General features: G+C 37.2%; 3 protein-coding genes across 4 annotated transcripts; 1 reads left to right on the top strand and 2 right to left on the bottom strand.

Moving 5' to 3' along the window:
- The first annotated feature begins 261 nt into the window (after positions 1–261).
- Positions 262–5,546, top strand: LOC127659649 (NF-kappa-B-repressing factor-like). Its single transcript, XM_052149562.1, has 3 exons — positions 262–517; positions 1,588–1,712; positions 2,848–5,546. Exons 1-3 carry the CDS (start codon positions 345–347, stop codon positions 5,058–5,060), a joined length of 2,511 nt encoding a protein of 836 aa, XP_052005522.1. The 5' UTR covers positions 262–344; the 3' UTR covers positions 5,061–5,546.
- A 195-nt stretch (positions 5,547–5,741) lies between these two features.
- LOC127659661 (ubiquitin-conjugating enzyme E2 A-like) lies at positions 5,742–9,575 on the bottom strand. The gene is made up of 6 exons (XM_052149583.1): positions 9,384–9,575; positions 9,103–9,183; positions 8,693–8,718; positions 7,355–7,444; positions 7,109–7,197; positions 5,742–6,927 (listed from the first exon to the last, which is right to left on the bottom strand). Exons 1-6 carry the CDS (start codon positions 9,425–9,427, stop codon positions 6,799–6,801), a joined length of 459 nt encoding a protein of 152 aa, XP_052005543.1. The 5' UTR covers positions 9,428–9,575; the 3' UTR covers positions 5,742–6,798.
- Positions 9,576–10,015: 440 nt separating this feature from the next.
- On the bottom strand, positions 10,016–20,849 carry LOC127659648 (uncharacterized). Of its 2 annotated transcripts, none has more exons than XM_052149559.1 (16): positions 20,472–20,849; positions 19,774–19,879; positions 19,234–19,447; positions 18,147–18,289; positions 16,718–16,877; positions 16,558–16,610; positions 16,194–16,387; positions 15,988–16,095; positions 15,760–15,900; positions 15,281–15,388; positions 15,050–15,208; positions 11,376–11,967; positions 11,211–11,274; positions 10,930–11,105; positions 10,632–10,720; positions 10,016–10,531 (listed from the first exon to the last, which is right to left on the bottom strand). In XM_052149559.1, exons 1-16 carry the CDS (start codon positions 20,652–20,654, stop codon positions 10,439–10,441), a joined length of 2,583 nt encoding a protein of 860 aa, XP_052005519.1. In that variant the 5' UTR covers positions 20,655–20,849; the 3' UTR covers positions 10,016–10,438. The 2 variants fall into 2 exon arrangements, with proteins under 2 accessions (XP_052005519.1, XP_052005521.1); XM_052149561.1 differs by having other exon boundaries at positions 15,775–15,900.
- Positions 20,850–21,194: the final 345 nt, after the last annotated feature.

Genomic DNA, 21,194 nt, shown 5'->3' with positions numbered 1-21,194 from the left:
ATTATTATTAAAGAAACCCATCGCTAAGATGTTGAGAATCAGTAGAGAAGATGTTGTGAAATGCCACAGAAATTATCTGAGCTGATGCATTGGCTTTATACATTTCGCTTGGTTTACGTCACGCAGAGAAGTTGCCTCATTCAGTACCATAGTAAATGAACTCCAGCTGCTAAATACATACTTCTAGTGATTGTTTTTAGCATTAGCTAATGTCCTGTGAAGTTCCCAGTATACACTGCGGGCTACGTTGTTTCCGGTTAGCTGCTCGTTAGCGTCAGACAGCGGGATGAACAGACTTCTAGCACTGGACGTGTGTGTTTCAACCAAACCCGCTTCTCTTTACCATGAATTTGGCGTATAATGTCGATGTTTACCGTCAGCAGAACGAGAGTGACAAGCAGTGGTCCGCTAGACGTCAGTTCATACTTAAACACATTGCAGAGTACGAGGACAATGCTGTTGATAAGCTACTGGCCCTTTCGATGGTGTGGGTTAACCACGTTTTCTTGGGATGCAGGTGGGTATTTGATAAGATGGCATGTTAGTGATTACTACTAGAAATGTTTATGTGCAAACAACTTGTTTTTAACCCTTGTGCGACCCTAGGGACATTTTTGTCTTTTTTAGTTTTGTTTTTTGGATCATTTTGGCTGTGTTAATGGCAAATGGCATACATTTTGCCAAAAATGTATGCCAAAGGTGTATATTATACACAAAGGTGTATATTTTGGGGGGAATTTTGATATTTTAACCTCAGTTCTTATAATACATCTATAATTCACTGTGCACACAAAATAGTTACACTCAGGACCTTATGGACACAAATGTCCCCATTGAAACCCATTATAACTGCAATATTTGATCCCAGTGTCATTAAAGCATAAACTCATGAATTCTGTGATATTATGCTTTCATTCCGGATCCCTGGCTTCTAAATTAAAATATTTTTATATTTTCCACCAGATGGCACCATTTCCTCATGTTTAGCCTATGGAGCAAATATATGCTTTTTCCCTATATTCTGTTTGCTGTATTAGCATACAGCAAGCAGGCTGCTGCATGCTAGAAGCAGCTGGGTCGGCTGCACATAACCCTCCCCAACGCCCCCAATAAAAGGTGTCATATACCTTGTTCAGTTGGCACCGCAGGCCAATTGAACAAATGATGCAGCTAAAATGATGTGGGTGTGTTGGTTTGGATGTCAGAGTGTGTTTTGTATGGGTGCAAATTTGTGTGTGTAGTGTAAAAAACAACTGTGGCAGTATGTAAACAAATTGGCATTATTATGAATATTTGGTTATGATCAGGAGTGATGTTGGTTTAAAAACATTAACTCAGTGAAAGTGGAAAATAATATTATTATGGCAGTAGTTTGTCGTGGATATTTTGTCCTCTAAGGACCTCTTGAGTAATTTGTTTTTTTATTGACGCACAAGGGTTAAATGCATACTTACCCACAAAAGAAATGGCCATGCATTCTAAGTTACATATACAGATCACCTACATATCAAGGTGCAGCAATAATAATGCCAACCAAAGTATGTTGCCAATAATATGATTGCTCTTTTTTTGGGTGGGGTGGGGCAGGTATGGCCCTCAAATAATGCACAGGGTGCTTGAGTTGGCAGAAGGGATTGATATTGGTGAAATGCCCTCATATGAACTAGTTCCAGGCGCTGATGCAAAAAAGAGACCAAATTCATCTGATGGAAGTAAGTCTGTTATGTCTATGTACAAACAAACACATCATAATATCATGAAATGTAGTTATTTTGTTTTATGTCAAATTTTAAGTATTTGGTTTATCATTTTCAAAAATGGAAATTCAGTAATTTACTCACAATCATGTTCAAAACCTGTATGACTTTTTTCTGTGGAAGATTTTTGCTAGAATGGAGAAAAAAACCCTGCAAATGTAAATGGTGACTGAGGTTAACATTCTGCCTAACTTCTTTCTTGTTCCATGAATGAAAGAAACTCATATGTGTTTGGAACGACATGAATTATGACAGAACTAATGTCCATTTTATGGGGGGCAAACTATCACTTCATAGGAATATTCTGGGTTAAGTTCAATCGACAGCATTTGTGGCATAATGTTGATTACCACAAAAATGATTTTAGACTTACATTTATGCATTTGGCAGACGCCTTTATCCAATGCGACTTACAGTACAGGGACAATCCCCCCCGGAGCAACCTGGAGTTAAGTGTCTTGCTCAAGTACACAATGGTGGTGGCTGTGGGGATCGAACCAGCGACCTTCTGATTAACAGTTGTGTGCCTTAGCCCACTACGCCACCACCACTCCATATGGAGGACTTGTCTCTCCTTTAAAAAAAGCTAAAATCTGGGTTACAGTAAGGCACTTACAATGAAAGTGCATGGAGACAATCTGTAAACATTTAAATACTGTTTCAAAAGTATAGCCGCAAGACGTAAACAATATGCACATTAACATGATTTTAGTGCTATAAAATCACTTACCTTTTCTGTGTTAAGTTCTAGCCAATTTTACAACTTGCCATGATAACACAACACCTTAAACCTTAAAAGAATGTTTCAACTTTACAGCTCAAAAAAATACACAACTTTAACAGAATAATTACTGTTAGTGCTTTTATAAAATTATAAGCTTCACATATCTGCTTTTAAACCCTCAAGTCAAAATTATTTTTGGTGTTATCAACATTATGCCACAAATGCTGTAAATTGAGCTTAACTTGTCTTGAACCCAGAGTACTCTGTTACGTTTCCCAATAAAAACAAATCCACATCATAAGTTATAAAATATCCATGTAAATGTGGATTTAGGTTATTTTAATCCTATACAAATCTGTATCTTAGTTCAGGAGCCCATGAGGAAGATGCCAATGTCCAAATTTGGTTCCAGACCTCGATTCGAGCCAGTACACTTTGTGAGTGGCGGGAACAGCAGCAGTGGAAAAGAAGGAACTGACGAAAAAGAAAATGAGAAAGAGCACAGGAGGGGTGAGATGAATGATGTTAGACAGAGGGAACCAGATCATCAGCCATGTAACAATAGCCATGTTAATGGTCCCTCTTCCTCCTCTGGCTCCTTTGAGACAGAGAGGTTTGGATACCATGATTGGCCTGAGCACAGAGGTAAAGAGACAGCCTCAGGCAGCACAAGTGGGCTATGCCATGGCAGCAGATGGCCCACTGGAAACTTTATGGGCAAAATGCAGCAGGAGTACACTTCTAGATATGAAGCACACACTGCTAGACAGTCTGACTTATTCTCACAAGCAGATCGATTTGATGGATCCCGCAGGGCTGGAAGGTCTGGAGGCTGGGATGCGGGGCGACATGGACTGGGATTTGGGTATCAGGATAGACCAACCTCAAGCAAGGTTTTCACCAGGGTATATGATGGTCCAAGCACAAGCAGCTCTGGTCTTCATACACCCTCACTGCCAACTTCTTTACTCCCAATGAATGATGGGGAAAAACAGAGGCTAATTGCTAGAGTAGCATCAGCTGTTGCCATCACGCTTCGAGATCCCGCCTTCATGAGTGACACACCGAATTACAATTTCATACTTAGCCGCAGCATTCAGGCCTGTAAGACCAATCCTGAGTATATATATGTTAATTTAAGGGATATTCCACCCTCTGACCTACCGAAGAACAGGAAGGTACCCTCAGATGGATATGCATGTGAGCTAAGGTGTCAGTCAGTATACCTTGCCACGGGGTACTCTGGCAGCAAAAATGGTGCCAGAGACCGTGCATCAGAACAGGCTGTCAAGCTTTTCATGAGTCCAGTGGAGGTTCGCTTGGTGCAACGGCAGTATAAGCGCAGTTATGTCAACGATATGGTGGTTTGCCAGGTTAACACTCCAGCCCCAATCCTCCCCCCACCTCTTCGGAACCCAGAGGACAAGCCACCCCCCAGCACCAAGGGCCAGTATGAGCCTGACAGAAGCAAACACTGGACAGAATTTGTTATCATGGAAAATGCACACGATGCCATCTGTATACTTAACAACTCTGCTGCTTTCAACCGCATGAAAGTTGACTTCACTTTTCACCCAGTTCCTAGCTGCAATTTATGGCTGTGTAGTGTTTACCTGCAGGGTGAACTAGTGGCACAAGCCAAAGGGACTAAGAAGAGCTCGAAACATTTAGCAGCAGAGGAAGCTGTAAGGAAGTTACGAAGGAATCAGGCTGCTCGCCAACAACAACAGCAGCATCAGCATTTGTCTGTAGGGAACCACAGTTCAGATCAGCCCAGTGGCAGCTTTAGTCTGCACTGTGGTAGGAAAGCGCAACTCAGTCAATTGGTTATCCTTGAAAACTCTGATAATGCCATTTGCATAATAAATGACACCGCCCAATTTAATAAGGTACCTGCTGATTACAAATTTACAGTTCTGCCAGACCATCGCTGGAGGTGTGAAGTTCACCTAGATGGTCAGTTTGTGGCTGCAGGCATAGGCCCCAAAAAGACTGTGAAACATATTGCGGCAGAGGAGGCCCTGGCCACTCTTCGACAAACACAGGCAGTGGTGAAGTCCAACCTCAGAAAGGATGGTAATGTGGATGCTATTTCCCGTAATCAAATCATAGCTCGTTCTGGTGAGGACTCCATGCGACAGGAGATCAAGGAGGATAACATTGGCAATCAGCTACTCCGTAAGATGGGCTGGACAGGTGGCGGTTTGGGTAGAGAGGGGGAGGGTATTGCTGAGCCTATCATGGTAAAAGAGCAGTTTACCAGGGAAGGACTTGGTATGGATATGGACAGGAATGGCAACCAGCTCACCAAGCGTGATATTGAGGAAATAATTCGGAATTATGCCAGTTCCAATCGCCAAGATGATCTGCGCTTCTCCACTGAGCTCAACAATGAAGAACGCAGGCAGATTCACCAGATATCCCAAAGGTACGGGCTGCGCAGCAAATCTTACGGACAGGGCAAACAACGCTTTCTTGTGGTTAGCCGCAGAGTTCAGAAGGACCAGCTAATTGGTCAGCTTTTGCAGGAAGGGCAGGTAGGACGATATGAACTGGTGAAACCTCAGTTTTCCCATTGACTGGACTTTGTTGGCCTCAGAGAAACCAACAGATGACCAGTAATAAAAGCAAAGTGGTTTTATGTGTACTTGTTACTTTTACTTGTTTCAGAAGAGTGTAAAAAAAAACAATATGTTTTTTTAAAGCAGGGAATTTTTCTGTAAGCCTGGAAGACCCGATTATTTCTCAATTAATGCTACAACGTGGGTTAGCTTTCTCTGTTCAACCTAATGTAATTCTATGGAATTTGTCCAGATTTGCCTTAGGCTAGCTCAAGGCCATATGATGTACACAAGTTTCTTTACTAAATGAATTGTCATATCTTGTATCCTGTGAATCATATTTATTGTAAATTAATAGTGGGACCTTATGGCAGAACATAGTCCTCAGAGTAGACATTGCATTTTTATTATATTTTCACAATGGACAATATAATATTCACACATTCACATGTATTGTAAGATTTACACTTTAAAAATATATTAACTATCTTGAAATACAAAACGTTTGCCATTTACAGGAAGTTGCGTGTAGAATTCTCCAAATTAAAAGTCAATTATATGTGTGGCAAATGCCTGAACAGCAATCACTGAGACTTACTGTACACAAGTTTGCTGTTGTGAATACTGTCAATCAGTCTCGCTTGTTTGACCTATTAAATTTAGTCGTAATACATTGCTTGTTAATTTAACTAAATATCATTGTTCAAGAAGATAACACGGTAGACTTTATTTTACCTTTTATTTACAAGTGACAAAATGTACAGTTTCTTACATGGGTTACTAGTGCAAATTTTACAATCTTGAGTTTTGTGGTAAATAAGACTAATATAAATGTGCTAATATGGACAATGCATAAAAGCATGTCCATGTGATGCTGAAAAATAAACTGCACTTTAATGGAACTGAAGAAAACAGCCAAGAAAATCGTGTAACAGAATCGATACAAAAAATAAAATTTCCACACTAGTTCAACTCTGCCAATTTGTAATGTTCTGAGTCCTGGGCTGTTGGCAATGGGGTTTGTGGGACACTGTGTACCTTTAAACAATTATGGCTGACAAACTAGCACACAGCATCACTACACATGTCTTTAGGAAAACCTTGTACAGTTGAGCACTGAATTACAAATGAAAAGAGCATAAACTACTTGTTCATGATTAAAAAGGCCAATTCTTACATTTAGTACATTGTATTCAATAACATGTGGATTAGAAGGTCATGTTTCCCCAAGCGCAGCTATATAGGCTCTCCATATGTTTTTCAAACAAGTTCCATTCAAGACAGCATACCAACCATGTTTTGTGGCTTTGGCTGTTTAAATTTAAACTTTGACCAATACATTAAGTGGCATATGCCATATTCCAAAGAAATATCTGGATTTAAACAAGGATACTTAAACTTTCATAAGACTCATACTGAATACTATAACCAACATCATATTAATAATACCCAAATAAAATCCTAATAAAACCAAAAAGATGATAAAAGACAAAATTCCAGTAAAAGGGCAGGCCAAATAAACCCAATATTTTGATGAATTAAGGTTTATCCTCATCCAGGATAAGATTCTGCATGAAGAGGGATACAACACAACAGCACTCTAAATCTCAACAGCTACATAACAGACAACTCTACTGAGTAAGTGGAGAATGATTTGAAACATGACATGTTTTTATTTTATTCTTTGCAAGGTGTTTTTTTTCTTTCTTATTGGCCAAAGCTGACTATTGTTCATCGTTGTGAACTGTGAGGAGGGTCAACAGTCACGCCAGCTCTGTTCCACAATGGCAGACACACGTTTCTTATACTCCCTCTTGTTTTCCTGATACAGCTGAGCTGCCTGGCTGTTGGCAGGGCTGTTTGGGTTCGGCTCATCCAGTAAAGACTGTGATAAGTGAAAGGCATGTTAAGCACCAGAATAATGCAGATGCAGACATCATGATTGCCATCTAAAGAAATCCAAATTTTCTTAACGTACCACCAAAACAGAACAAAAAAAACCCATAACTAAGACAGTTCTGCTTTCAAAGGATAAAAATTATGCAGGAAGTGCAGACATAACATACCTGTATTGAGGTTAAAATTGAGGAAACATCATATGTTGGACTCCAGCGATTCTGAAGAATGTCCAAACATATACTACCATCTGCATAAACTACCACAGAAAAACAATTAGGTCTACAAAATGTTATGTTCCATTGCCAGACAATGCATTCTAGCATATGTGCCCTCTATAAACACTTCTCTACATTGGGAATCCAAAATGAATGTAAGGTTTTGTTAAAGATAACACTTGAGTTAGTATAACTCACCATTAGGGTGAAACATTTTGGAAACAAACCGAACTGTAGGAGGTTTATTTGGATATTCTTCTGTAAATTCTATTGTGAGTTTGAAAGTTCCTAGAACAGGCAGAAAAAGAACATCATCTCACCACTTAAGTAAAACAATTTTCCACACAAAAAAAAAAAAAAAATGGTATATCATGCCAAATACACTACTAAGGGCAAGGTACATCATAAGAATGCGGTGGCATTTATAAGCGGCTGTCATAAGTATTTGGGAACCAAAAGCAACATCTTTTTTACTTAGCGGTCATGTGGTTTACTTTAGGCATAAATGCATAATCAGTAACTCATATCACTACATGAAAATCTTGTTTTGAGCCTAAATACCAAAGTAAAGGGATATTCTGGGTTCAATACAAGTTTAGCTCAATCAACAGCATTTGTGGAAAATGTTGATTACCACAGAAATTAATTTTGACTCGTCCCTACTTTTCTTTAAAAAAAGCAAAAATCTGGGTAACAATGAGGCACTTACAAATGAATGGGGACAATCTGTCAACTTTAAAATACTCACGGTTTCAAAAGTATAGCCACAAAACAAACAATATGTCTGTTAACATGATTTATAGTGATACAATTTCTTACTAAACTTTAAACTGTTTAAAGTTATAGACAATTTTACAGCTTCTTTGCCACGACAAAGTCACGCTGTAAACTCGACGATTTAAACAATTTACAGCTCAAATAATACATGAGTTTTAGTAGTATAAAAATAGTATATAAAAAGTGCTCATATTAAATAATAAGCTTTAAATATTTCCAATTAATCCCTTTAAAAACAGGCCCAATCAACTTCTATTTTAAGTGCCTCACTGTAACCTCAGTTTTTCTTTTTTTTATCCAAGAAAAAGGACTAGCCAAATTGTGTGTGTGTGGTAATCAATATTATGCCACAAATGCTGTTGATTGAGTTTAAATTGTATTGACTCCAAAATGTTCCTTTAAATGTCAAGCCAAAAACTCACTATTGTTGTCAGTAATGTTTGCACTGCCATTTAACAGATCAAAACACATTTAAAAACACAGAGGTCTTTTCTGGCAGGACTGTGCACCAACTACCAAAAAGACAGCCAAATGACAGCCATTTAAATACATAACCAGTAGGGTTAGCTTGTTTTCCCTTTTATTATAAACAAATTTGACTGTACACTATTCAAAATTTTTAGTCAAACAGATAAATTCACTGTTCTTGTTAATTGAACAATATTCTCTGAATCTAATAAAGACAATGTATTGCCAAACATTTAATAGCCTAAAACCAAATCGAACCTGAAAAAATGTAAATGATTATCCTTGACTTACCATCTTCAAATGGTGTTCCTTCAGGACTGTAGGCAAATAAATGAGTAAATATGTCAATTACACATAATACTTGGCATAACAGCAAATTAAAATCACCGGTCAATGTGCAAGAAAACTACGCGCTCATAAAACAAACATGCACAACCATCTACGGACATGACATTAAAACATGTTTCCTTCAGCAAAACAGAAAGACAACACAATAAGCTCAATTGATGACACAAGTCACTTTATAGATCAAATAACCAACATCTCTAACGGAGGACCACTAGCCATCTGGCCAAATTAAAACAGGTTATATTACCGCTAACAAGCTTGCTTGTCATCTAATATACATTAGGATAAGCAACATTGTCAGTGTGTCTTGTGTTAACTGCTCGTCGCTGTCGAAAAAAACAAACGTAACAAACCCAAAAATGACAGCGTTCCAGACCATGATGTTGTTTTCCGACGGGGCTCCGCTAACTCCAGCTGGAGGATCCTCTTGGAGACTGAAAACCAGCAAATTACACCAATAAAATTACATTACACATTCCGCCTGCGATAGTATACAATTTACCTCAAAATTACGGCCAACGTCGTTAATAAATAGCTTTTATGGGGAAAAAGTCATTATGTTAAAGCCTCGGTGCAGCCGGTTCCCATTAAGCAACCAAGTTCCGGGGCCTTTAGCATTTTCCGTGTCGCTTACCGTTTAAAATCTCTCATCAGACGCCGTCTTGCTGGGGTTGACATTGTTCAGTTGGATTCCCAAATCAAAAACATAAGGTGTCAACGTTGTTACTTCGAATCAGGTTGAATTTTTCGGTTTAGCTAACGTCGGTTTGATCGATTCGGTTAAATATCGACGTTAGCTTGCTTGGATCCTTCTGCCTGTTTTCTTTAAGCCCGTCTCTGATGGAAAGGGCAATACCACCACGAAGTGGGGGGGGGGGGCGCTGAGTGGTAAATGACAGAATTTATTTACTCAGCTGTAAAACCAGACGAGGTGTGAAACTTAATTAAACATTAATGTGGTGGGCCTGTTATTACGTAATTGAGTGCATTGTTTTATAACCGATATATGCATGTCGATGTCGTTTTAGAAAACCCCACGTTTACCGCAGAGTTCACGCAGCCTATCATAGTTACGTCATGGAAGGCACAGGAGCAAAAATAGGTTTAAACTGTCCATTTTACATTTGATCTAAGCAGCCATTGGGTACTGAAAATCTGAGTGCCTTGTTCCAGTTGTTGCCAATATTATTTTGTAATTCTGTCCAATAAATCAAATGAATCGTATGTACAAGTAAAAATATATTTATTAGCAATGTAATTCTTACAATACATTCAATTTAGACCTTCTATTGGTTATTAAGAAGTCTCATAGAAAATAGTCGTGGTCAATGTCATGATGATTTTGTCTTCTTGATCCGGAGTAATTACTGTTTGTGTTGCAAAGTGTACAATTTTAAGATACAAAACAAAGAGTGAAATTACAAATACAGTGGTCATTTTTTAAAGAGAATTTTAAAATCAAACCAGAGTTATTGTGGCATATTGTTGACATGGAACATAAAATGCTTAAGTAACAAGGGTTATCAATTTCGGTAAATGTAAATATAAATAAACATTTGAGTTTTCATGCTGCTTAGGGAAGTGAAATCCTCACTTATATCAGAATGCATCTTTGAAGAATATGAATAAAAATATATTAAATAATTTAATCTTAATTTAAAATAAGATTCTTAAAAAGATGATTTCCTATTATGAAACAAAATCCTTCACAGTTAGGTTATCTATTGTAGTGAAGGCAGGCTCTCCAGGCAGAAACTCCCTTAAGACATAAGAGAGCAGCATCTGAGAACACACAAAAAAATATTAATGTGAAGTTGGAAAACATTTGAATACTTTTCAGAATGGATTCAAACTGCATAAGATTAATTATTTTAGTTCTCACATAAACAAGTTTCTTGTTCTCCTCCGGGTCCTGAAAGATCTTAAACACAGTTTCCACATCAGTCTTCTTGAGGATTAGTGAGTTTGAATCTAAAACCAACACAAAATAACAGGATATTAGCAGGGGTGAAGGAAGTATTTGTAAAGTGAGAGGGACACATCAAGGCATAGATATTGTTTATTTTCACAGGAAAAATAAATAATTGGGGAATAGACATGCCCCGTTAAAACGATTGTTACATCCCTGTATGTTAACAATACATAAAACTGTACACATTTAAATATCATATTGTACATACATTTTGAATTTATGAGCTGCAAAGCCCTTTCTTTGGTCTCATGTTTCTTCTCACTGTCACATGGTGGCCGAACAGGCACGTCTCCATCTGGCCACATCATTTCCCTGAGATTGTCAATAGAGGATGCGATCTGAGCTTCAGTGGGATTCATCCTTTTTAAAAAGTTGTTTACTTTCCTGCATGGGGAAAATGCATATGTTAATCTTCACATCTACAGGTACATATAGTTCACCCTTAGTGTTTGAACAGAGATATGAGATACAAAAAGCATTAATACTTACTTCTTTACCAAAGGCATAACAGGTTTTAGAATGGTGTCAACAATATTAATTAAGACGGAGTTGCCTGAAGAGGTCAAAGAAAATCAAGTATTTTTATTAGCGGTGTTCAGAAATTCTTACAACTACTTTTTGATCAAAAGAGAAAATCAGGGAGTCACATCATACCAGTTATTTCCTTTAATAAATCAAATATGGCTTTGGTGGCCTCAAGTTGCTCCCAGTTGGTCTGGTTGGATTCCTTTTTCTGTACCGGTGGCTGATTTGTTGCGTCTTCTTTGAGTTGACCCGTTTTCTCTTTTCCTTTCAACTTCCCTTGTGATCCATTTGACTTTTTGTGAGTTAACTTTTCCTTTCTGTTTGTTTTGCCACCAGACTGGAGGCTTTTACCCCGGTCAACCATTTCAAAATCTAAGCCCTCATTATTGCTCATGACCAAGCTCAAGCCTTCATTAAAGTGTATTGTAGGAATGAGTAATTTTGACCTATTAAAAACGTCCAAACTCTCAACAATACTCTCCTGTCCATCTGAAATAATTTCAGGTTCATTAGAGATTTCATTATTATCTTCCATGTGAGGTTCTTCGATTCTGAGGGGTTCAGTCTCTTCATGGGGGGTACAAAATCTCAAGTTTGTGGCCGTCGGCTCTTCCACAATGCCAGAATCTGGCTCTTCATCTGTGTCAAAGCAGGCTGGTTGTGCACCGTGATGGACTGTGGATCCTGCTTCAAGTTTTTCCTCCAGTTTGGGGTTAGGAGTCTGGGAAAATAAATAGAAAGACTTTGTAACTCATACCTTTTGTTACAACAGCTATGACAAATACATTTTAACTGCATGCATGATCGAGTCAAAACAACAAACATTTCCAATTCTTGAAACAGCCCAAATGTAGCTTACACTGGATTCTTAATAATTAGGTTCCTCAAATCATCATAGGGTGGCAGTATTCTCTATAAAAGTGAATTTAGATTAAATACATTCTGAGCAATATCGTTAATTTACAAACTTTAGCACTATTTGGACAAGATATAAAATACTACTCCATGTATAACAATCCAAACACATTAATGTGAAAAAGTTTGAGGCAGTTGTGAAGAATGTTGTACAGTGATGATGTTTCCAAAAATAATGCCATGAATAGTTATCAATTAACTTAATTCAAAGTGCAGTAAACCAATAAATCAATATTTGGTGTTAACACTTTTTACATTTAAAACTGCACCAATAGTGCAGTTTAGCCATGGTGTCAATTTGTAGGCTAACGCAGAAGGCTAATTCGGCATAGGTTTCCTTGGGATTTGCTCATGGGTTTTTATGATGGGATTTTTTTTTTTATTTGTAAGTAAAATAGGGTCTGAGGTAAACACAGATATTTGGACATTTTGTTCAACAACATGAATTAAACACCGTCATACCTTAAATGTGAATTTTGAAGCCACTGGGTTTTACAGAGGTCATGACACAAAGTTTTTATAATTGTATTATCTTCCATGAGGTCCACTTATAATGTTAGTATTATAAGTTTTTTTTGTACCAAAGTGTCATAATTTAGTCATATATGATAATTGTTCACCCTGTATCTGGCCCTCTGTCTGAAACGCTTGGTTTTAAGCTGTCTGGCCCTTAAAGAGGTCAACATAAACGCCCACAGTTGTGATTGGCTAACATCATGCAGCTCTTCAAAATACAGGCATATTTGAAATACAATCCGAAGAAAATGAACAAACTCCACACAACAACATTGTAAAACTACATTTCATTGTTAAAATATAATGTACACCTAACACATTTCATCTGAATGTATCAAACTGTTCTGAATGTATCAAACTGTTCACTCTAGTGCAGCATAAATGATCAAACAGTCATGACCTTTAAAAAAACATTAGTAAATAAAAAATTTTATATGCATTTTTATCCAATAGTCCAATTTTAACTGCCCCATCTTTCAATGACAGTTCCTTTGCAAAGCCTGAATCATATGGTGACTGTTTTCACAAGCAAGCCAAGCAGAAATCTTCTGATTACACAAACATAATACAAACCACAATAATGTTGGGTGCTTCAACAGGCCAGAGCAGATATGCTGGTCTCCACATCTTGGGTTTCTCCCAGTCAGTGGCAGCAGCAGAATGAGACTTTTTTTCTCCCCAATTTGGAATGCCCAGATCTCAATGCGCTCCAAGTCACCCCACTGAGAGCGAACCACATTATAGTGACCACAAGGAGGTTTCCTCATATGACTGTACCTTCCCTAGCAACTGGGCGAATTTGGTTGCTTAGGAGGCCTGGCTGGAGTCACTCAGCATGCCCTGGATTTGAACTTGCGACTCCAGGGGTGGTAGTCAGCATCTTTACTTGCCAAGCTACCCAAGCCCCAGAGACGCATGTTTTAAAATTGTGATTGTACTATTCTTAAAATGTAGCGAACATCACCAGAAATGCATCAAAAATGTCTATTGAGTGCATGTTTACAAAAGACCTACAATTAAACATAATAGCACAGATGGGTGCAAAAATGGTCCAGGACACCTTCAAAACAGCACAACAGCAAGACAGCGCAGCTGAAAGAAACTAAAATAGATTATTGCTTAACATTGCATCTTTTTAAAGCTGTGCAAGATGAATGATAACAGTCAAAGCTGTTCATCTAGTGCATGTTTACGTAGAAAAAGATTTATATCCAGATTGGCACATGAAGGTGTCCTGTAATAAGTCCCCTTTGGATGAAGCTCCCATGACAGGCCTCCACTTTCTACTTCACATGAGTCACTGACTGAGCAACAGAGAGTGGGACCAAGTGTGCAGTCATGAAAAATATGCGAGAATGTCTTGCTGAAAAGGAAGTCATATGCAGATGTATTTGGTCCTTGTGACGTCACAAATTCCACAAATGCAAACAAACCGTTTTTGCAGCTTGGTTTAAATAAATGCTCTTTTCTATAAAGGAGGATGTTTTCAGTTCTGAATCTTACAGTATGTTTTTATAGTACAATGACCTCTTGTGTCAATAGATCAAGATAATGTGATTCCTCATGTCATCATGACCACTTTAAAACAAAATGTGTTGCTAACGAGTTGCTAGATAAGGACTACATATACCACAAGCATGCAAGTGAACATGCCTGATGAAATGGAAAACTAATGGTCCTTATCTAGCAACCCGTTAACAACACACTTTTTAAAAACCCTTCCAAATTCACATTTGAGGTTTGACTGTGTGTAATATATGTTGTAGAAAAAACATACAAGTATCCAAAAGTAATGTTTACCACAGACTTGTCTCATAAATTCAAAATGGCCATTATAAAAACCCATAGGAAAATCCTGAGGGAACCCATGGCTCGATTCGAAATGCTAATTCTCTTCTGTGGACTACAGCCTGAACAACGTTATTCTCCTAGATACACTTGTGCACAATTTTTCAAGGATGTTCCAAGCATCTTGGAGAACTTGCCACAGTTCTATATATCTCAATTGCTTCAGTCTCTTCATATAATCCCAGGCTGAACTGATGATATTGAGGTGAGGCATCTGTTGTGAGACTCCTATTCTATTCTATTTGTAAAAGGAATGTTTGGAAACCTAAAACAGATATTTCTTATGGGCACACTAAAGCAGAATATATAGAATGACCGCCTGAAGTCAAATATTTTTGTGGAACATCTAAATAATTTTTTTCACAGTAATGTATATAAAAGGCAATTTCAGACACATGCCACTAAAGAGGGATATATTTTTTTTTATATATATTTGACATTGATATTTTTTCAACATCATTATATTGCATCAAATATAGTTCTTTCACTTCAAGCTAGTCTAAATTATTAAAAATTGTATTTACCTCTTCCTCATCGTGGCCAGGAGTTAGGAAGCATGCTAGTCCACTGAGAAGTCCCCACACACCTCCCTCATCTTCCTCTTCACTCAGTAATCTTGCAAGGGGGCAGAGGAACTGGAATACAGGCTGAGTATGACCAAGCTGTGCATCAGAAACCAGCTCCTGAAGAGAAATCCATGATTTATTTATACTGGCAATTCCCTCTTTCATTATTTATAGTGTGCGACAACTTACTTGTAAAAAGTGTTCCAAGGCTGATCTAACTTCATTTTTATATGTGTCATCAAGTTCCCTCTTCGGTTTCTCTACTATTGCAGATATAGAGGGTAACGTTGATGTATCCTTAAAACAAAAAAAAGAGGAAAGGCTTCAAAATGTCAGCCTATGACAATTATAAATTAAAGAAAATATCAATTAAGCTGAACAGTGTTATTGAGGCGCCAATAGCGTCACCAAACGGAATAGCCCCAACAGCCATTCCCCAAACTTAGACTGTTGATTAAGCCAATATTGCCATGTCAGGAGAGATGGGCTGCTCAAACAAACAAAGAAATGTTTTGATAGTGCCACAATATCTAAGTTTTTGAAAGCAACTTATGGCTCACTTATAGTTGACTCTGCATATTAATGCTAAGATAAGAAAGAGTTTTAACCTTTGGGGGCGGGGGAAGAAAGAAACATATGAACCAAATTTTGTTATGGACATTCCTTACCATTTCTTCTCTCACCTGCCAGAGACTATGAAAATGAAGTATATCTGACTGGGTCTTTTTCACATCCCAGTGGAGATTCTCCAAATTATTTCTCTCCTCCAGGTGAATGGTGAAACACAACTCTTCATTCTCCTTTTCAACCTAAGATAATGTTTGTTTTTAATTACTCAAAATAAAACTCAGCCAATTGAAATTTGTTAACTTTCATTTATTTAGATTATGTCTCACATTAGTAACACGGACTGCCCACTTCCCCACTCGCCACATCTCATAGGAAAGCTTAAATTCCATCATGTTCTCTTGGAGACTTGTTAAGTAAACATCCAGATCACTGTCCTTTAAGTAGAATGTACAGATAGACTTATTTGCACAAATAACAGCTTGAAAATAAGATGCAATTACAATTACACACATTTGCAGCAGTTTTTCCTCACATTATCAGAGTCCATGTGGCTTTTGATGGAGCCGTCTCTGCTGCTTGCTTCATCATCATCATCCTCAATAACAGCAGATCTACGTGCTGATAAAGCCCTCTGTAAAGGCTCTTGCTCCTTCTTGAGTTTCTTTTTGGTTTTCTTTAACTTTACCTTATCAACGAATTTAGAAAATCTTTCTTTAATCCTAGTGCCTGCTTTGAAACAATAAACAAAAGTAATAAAATGACAAACATTTTAACCTCTTAAAAGTAACTAATGTATTAAAGTACAGATACATTCAATAAATTCAGTATTATAATAAATTACACTATGTCAACATACTACTTATAAATCAAATAACGGAGATGAAAGAGTACAGTACCCTTCTTTTTTCCTCTGGTTTCTTCAGATCTACCATCCTCTGTATCCATTATTCTGAGGAATTTCAATCAGCGACAAATTTGAAACAAGAAAGAGATTCCCAAATGAGATTTAATCTGATAAATATTTTTGACTAAATACTTTGTGTTGAGATGACTTACACTTCTGCCTGGTCACTTCCTATGCAGGATGGTGTACCTTCCCTGTCAGAGTTTACCAAGTCTCCAATCGAGTTTTTGGGGGTTACTCTATCCAACTGCAAAACCACCATCTGATTCAGGTTGTCTGGATTACAGAGGCATGTCACAAGCACATCCAGTGCTAGAGATGGAACCAGGAGTGATCAAGAATTTAGTGTATTATTAGAAGATATACACAATTGAACAATAACACTTTTTAAAAGCTATGGTTCACCCAAAAATGAAGATTCTCTCATCATTTACTCACCCTCATGCCATCCCATATGTGTACGACTTTCTTCTGCAGAACACAAACTAATTGTTTTAAGAATATCTCAGCTTTGTTGGTCCTCACAATGCAAGTGAATGGTGACCAGACCCTTGAAACTCCAAAACTCACATAAAGGCCACATTAAAGTAATTCATAAGACTCTACTGGTTAAATATATGTCTTCACAAGCGATGTGATAGGTGTGGTTGACAAAGAGATTAATATTGAATTCCTTTTTTACTATAAATCTCAACTTTCACATTTTGAAAGTGAAAGTAGGGATTTATAGTAATATATATATATATATATATATATATATATATATATATATATATATATATATATACACACACATTAAACCAGTGGAGCCTTAAAGATTACTTTTATGTGGCCTTTATGGGAGTTTTGGAGCTTCAAAAGTCTGGTCACCATTCACTTGCATTGTAAGGTCCAACAGAGCGTATATATTCTTCTAAACATCATTGTGTTCTGCAGAAAGTAAGTAAGTCTGGGATAGTACACATCTGGGATAGCATGAGGGTGAGTAAATGTTGAGGGAATTTTCTTTTTTGGGTGAACTATCCCTTTTAAGTATAAAATATCCATTATAGCAGCATTTGGATAAATACACAACCCCTCATGACATGATCTATAGTGAAACATGACAGAAAACAACAGTAAAGAGTTATAGGAAAGGCAATGGCACCAACAGTTAACAATTGATATACAAGAAACTCATGCTAATTGATATAGGTGATTAGTTAAAATTAAGAATAAATCATTTCAAAACAAGCATGTTTAATGATAAATGTACTTACATTGAAATAACATGAAGTGACTGAAAAGAAATTGATTATTTATTGTCAGAAACATTGAGAAAATAAGTGAAAGGTTGGGATTATATTGATACCCTTACGATTCAAGTCCAGTCACTAAAAGAATGTGGATAAACAAGTCTTTACAAGCAGTGAAGACATGCAAGACAATCCTCGAGAGCAACAAAAAGATCTGTGACAGTGTGTTTCATAGATACTATCCTATACTTAACAGTGAACATTACAAATGGAGGTGCCAGATAGCATTATGTGGAATGTTCTGATCATTAGAAAGAATTCAGAACAAAAGGTCAGCAGGACCAACCTTTTGTAGCCAGAATCTCAGTTAGGACACACTGGTAGAGTTTTGGTTCCCAGAGGTACTCAGGGAAAAAGTTTCGCACCAGAGCCTCAGAGAAGGTTCTGAGCACTGCCATTTCCTCAGACCTTGAGCTAAATACTGGGAAACTGAAACAGGTAAAACAAGAAATACAAACAGGTCAGCATGCATAATGTATTCAAATGACAGCATTTCACTAGCAGCATGATCTCTTTTCACAGCATGCAAGGACCCATTTTCGCCTTATTTAGAGGCATAAACCTATAGTAACCTTTAGTGTAAATTTATAACATTATTCTAAGTGTTATATTAAGTGTTACTCTAGAGGTTTACGCCCTTGAAGTTTACGTTCACATTTCAAACCCAAATATGTGAAAAAAGGGTAAATTCTTGGAATTGTCAATTGTGGGTAATTCCAATAAGGTTAAAAGAATATTGCTGGTTCAATACAAGTTAAACTCAATTGACAGCATTTGTGGAATAATGCTGATTACCGCAAAATATTACTTCGATACATCCATCCTTTTCTTTAAAAAAAAATAATAATTTTATAAAAATGGAAAAATTTAGGTTACAGTGGGGCACTTACAATGGAAGTGAATGGGGCCAATTTTTGGAGGGTTAAAATTTAGAAATGTGAAGATTATATTTTTATTAAAGCACTCATTCATTGTTCTGTTAAAACTTGTGTAAATCACCGTTTTTTAAGGTTTGTTAACATTACAGCATCACGGCAATGAAGTTGTAAAATTGGCTATAACTTTACACAGAAAAGGAAAGCGATTTTATCACACGAAAATCATGTTAACACATCGTTTACGTCTTGTGGCTATACTTAAAGTTAGTATTTTAATGTTCAAAAGGTGGCATCCATTCACTTCCATTATAAGTGCCTGACTAGATTTTTGCTTTTCCATGAAGTTTGTCAGAATTCTTAGCTCTGTAAATTCTCCATGCATGAACTCAAGATTCATAAGAACCAGTTCTACTTGTGTTGTACATAAAAATTTAAATAGCATCAGATAGAAAAGTAAGGAAATTCTTAAAACGAAGACAACAAGCATATGCTCACCCATCTGACTGCTTCGCACTGTGAAGGTGCTTTGTGAAGATACGAATGCAACCCACACTAGCAGTAGAGAGATCAAAGTCCTTGGCCTTGCAAATGATTTTCTCCACAATTATGATGAACTCCCTCTGCAGTTCCCGATGTAAGGGCTGACTGTCGCCAAGTTCTGGGACAGTGTACCAGGGCTGGACCAGTTGAGCATAGGCACATTTAAACACTACAAAAGACATGGAAAAAACATAAATTAAATAATGCACAACTGCAACGATATCCAAAGAATATGTAATGCCCCATAAACTGAACTGATGAGAAAATTAACTTTGTATAAAGTGACATTTCATGAGAGAATTGTGCCACACAAACCTATTTGAGTGTTCATGTTGTTGTTTGTTTGTTTACTGAACTTCAGCTTCATTTTTATGTCCAGTTTAAAACAAATTTCAAACTGTACCACAGGTTCAAAGACAGTTTCTTCAGTTGTTATTTCCAGATATGCTTTACAAGAAAAATGGGGTGAATCTTATGAACAAAAAAAATATTTACCCTGCAGGATTGACCTCTGTACATTTGGATATTGCTTTGTCTGAGGCACAATTTGTCCTATTCTGGTTGCATCAAGCTCATCACCAACATGATGACCCTTCTTTGTCTGAAACAGGAGGATTAAATGTGCAAAGGATTAAACTACAGTAATTTCACTGATCAGTGCACATGAACACAGAAATGAGGGCAGCGGGTTGTTTTCTGGAAGACCCTACATATAGAACTAAGGAACAGGAAAAAAGCAGAGGACTGTGAATTGTACTGAAACTGCTAAAACTGAAACTTTAATTAAAAACCGTCAGCCTCAATCATGGATTTCAATAGTCCAATAAACAGTAGTGATCATGTTTTTGCCACAGTTCTGGCTGATTTTTTATTTTATTTTGTTGCATCTAATTTTACAATAACCAACAGCTTCATGCTTGTCTCGTTTTTAAATAGCATTTTACTTTCGTGTTCAGGAGGGTCATAGTTATATCAAAATAATAGTAATAAATGTTTAGCAGCAATATTCGTAATGTTCTTTCGGTAAGGTTCATTTTAATTTTTATAATAACTATTTTAGATTACCGACTTGTCGCCATAGTTGTTTCACGACAGTATGTTTCCTACATTTCCTGCACAGTAGTGACAATAGTTTTAAACAAGGAAATGTTCGTTTTGCGATAATTGATTCAACGAAGGAAATAACTTGTTACCTGTCGTGAGGTTTCCTCAATTATATGATCCGTCTGAGTGCTTGTTTCACGGTCTTGCTTTTTGAAAGGAAAACTGAAAAAGCATAAAAAAGCAAAGAAAGCCTGTGTCCATAATTGTCCAAACTCTGAAAAGTACCAAACCAGCACAAAGATCATGGCGATGAAGCACCGCCAGGTGTACATGTTTAAAAAGACCCAGTTTCATAAAGAGATTCCTTCGAATTAGAGTTCTTCATTCATTCGTTCGTTCATTTCAAAGCAAAGCCCGTGTCCCTCTGTACTGTTTCATTCCGATGGAGACGCATTGCGTACAGAACCGGAAAATACGTTTTAAGGGTTTAAAAGGGAACCTGCAATCGTATGGTGATTGGTGCGTCGAATTTGCCCTCCCTTGAGCATTTGCTTATTCGTTTTATGGTCTGCTTAGACCAAGCCAATGTACTTTTATGTGTATTACAATTTTACTCCAATAAAAACAGGCGTCACGCGAAAGTAAATTTCAAGCACACCTCTTTCTCACAGTGGAACTTCATTGCATTTGTAATGATTAAATTCCCTACACAAGCATCAGTACTGAACCATCTTCACCGCTGGGTGGCATACGGAGACTAAACTTCTTTTACCAGGGATTTATAAATTGGAGACATAATTCTTCCATCTGGTGAACAAAATCTAAACAGCAAATGCTTTTGGCTTGGGGGCTTATTTACAAGCACATTTTAT

This window comes from Xyrauchen texanus, chromosome 19 (assembly GCF_025860055.1).
Source record: "Xyrauchen texanus isolate HMW12.3.18 chromosome 19, RBS_HiC_50CHRs, whole genome shotgun sequence".
NCBI lineage: Eukaryota > Metazoa > Chordata > Actinopteri > Cypriniformes > Catostomidae > Xyrauchen > Xyrauchen texanus.
This window is presented reverse-complemented; position numbering and strand designations above follow the sequence as displayed.

Coding starts and splice junctions, on each gene's coding strand:
- LOC127659649 (XM_052149562.1), top strand. CDS start 345: ATGAATTTGGCGTATAATGTCGATGTTTACCGTCAGCAGAACGAGAGT. Junction 518..1,587: donor CACGTTTTCTTGGGATGCAG/GTGGGTATTTGA, acceptor GGGGTGGGGCAG/GTATGGCCCTCAAATAATGC. Junction 1,713..2,847: donor ACCAAATTCATCTGATGGAA/GTAAGTCTGTTA, acceptor TCTGTATCTTAG/TTCAGGAGCCCATGAGGAAG.
- LOC127659661 (XM_052149583.1), bottom strand. CDS start 9,427: ATGTCAACCCCAGCAAGACGGCGTCTGATGAGAGATTTTAAACG. Junction 9,184..9,383: donor CTGATGAGAGATTTTAAACG/GTAAGCGACACG, acceptor GCTGGTTTTCAG/TCTCCAAGAGGATCCTCCAG. Junction 7,198..7,354: donor CAAAATGTTTCACCCTAATG/GTGAGTTATACT, acceptor TTTCTGTGGTAG/TTTATGCAGATGGTAGTATA.
- LOC127659648 (XM_052149559.1), bottom strand. CDS start 20,654: ATGTACACCTGGCGGTGCTTCATCGCCATGATCTTTGTGCTGGTTTGG. Junction 19,448..19,773: donor ACAGAGGTCAATCCTGCAGG/GTAAATATTTTT, acceptor TGTCTTTTGTAG/TGTTTAAATGTGCCTATGCT. Junction 10,721..10,929: donor GCAGCTCATAAATTCAAAAT/GTATGTACAATA, acceptor TGTTGGTTTTAG/ATTCAAACTCACTAATCCTC.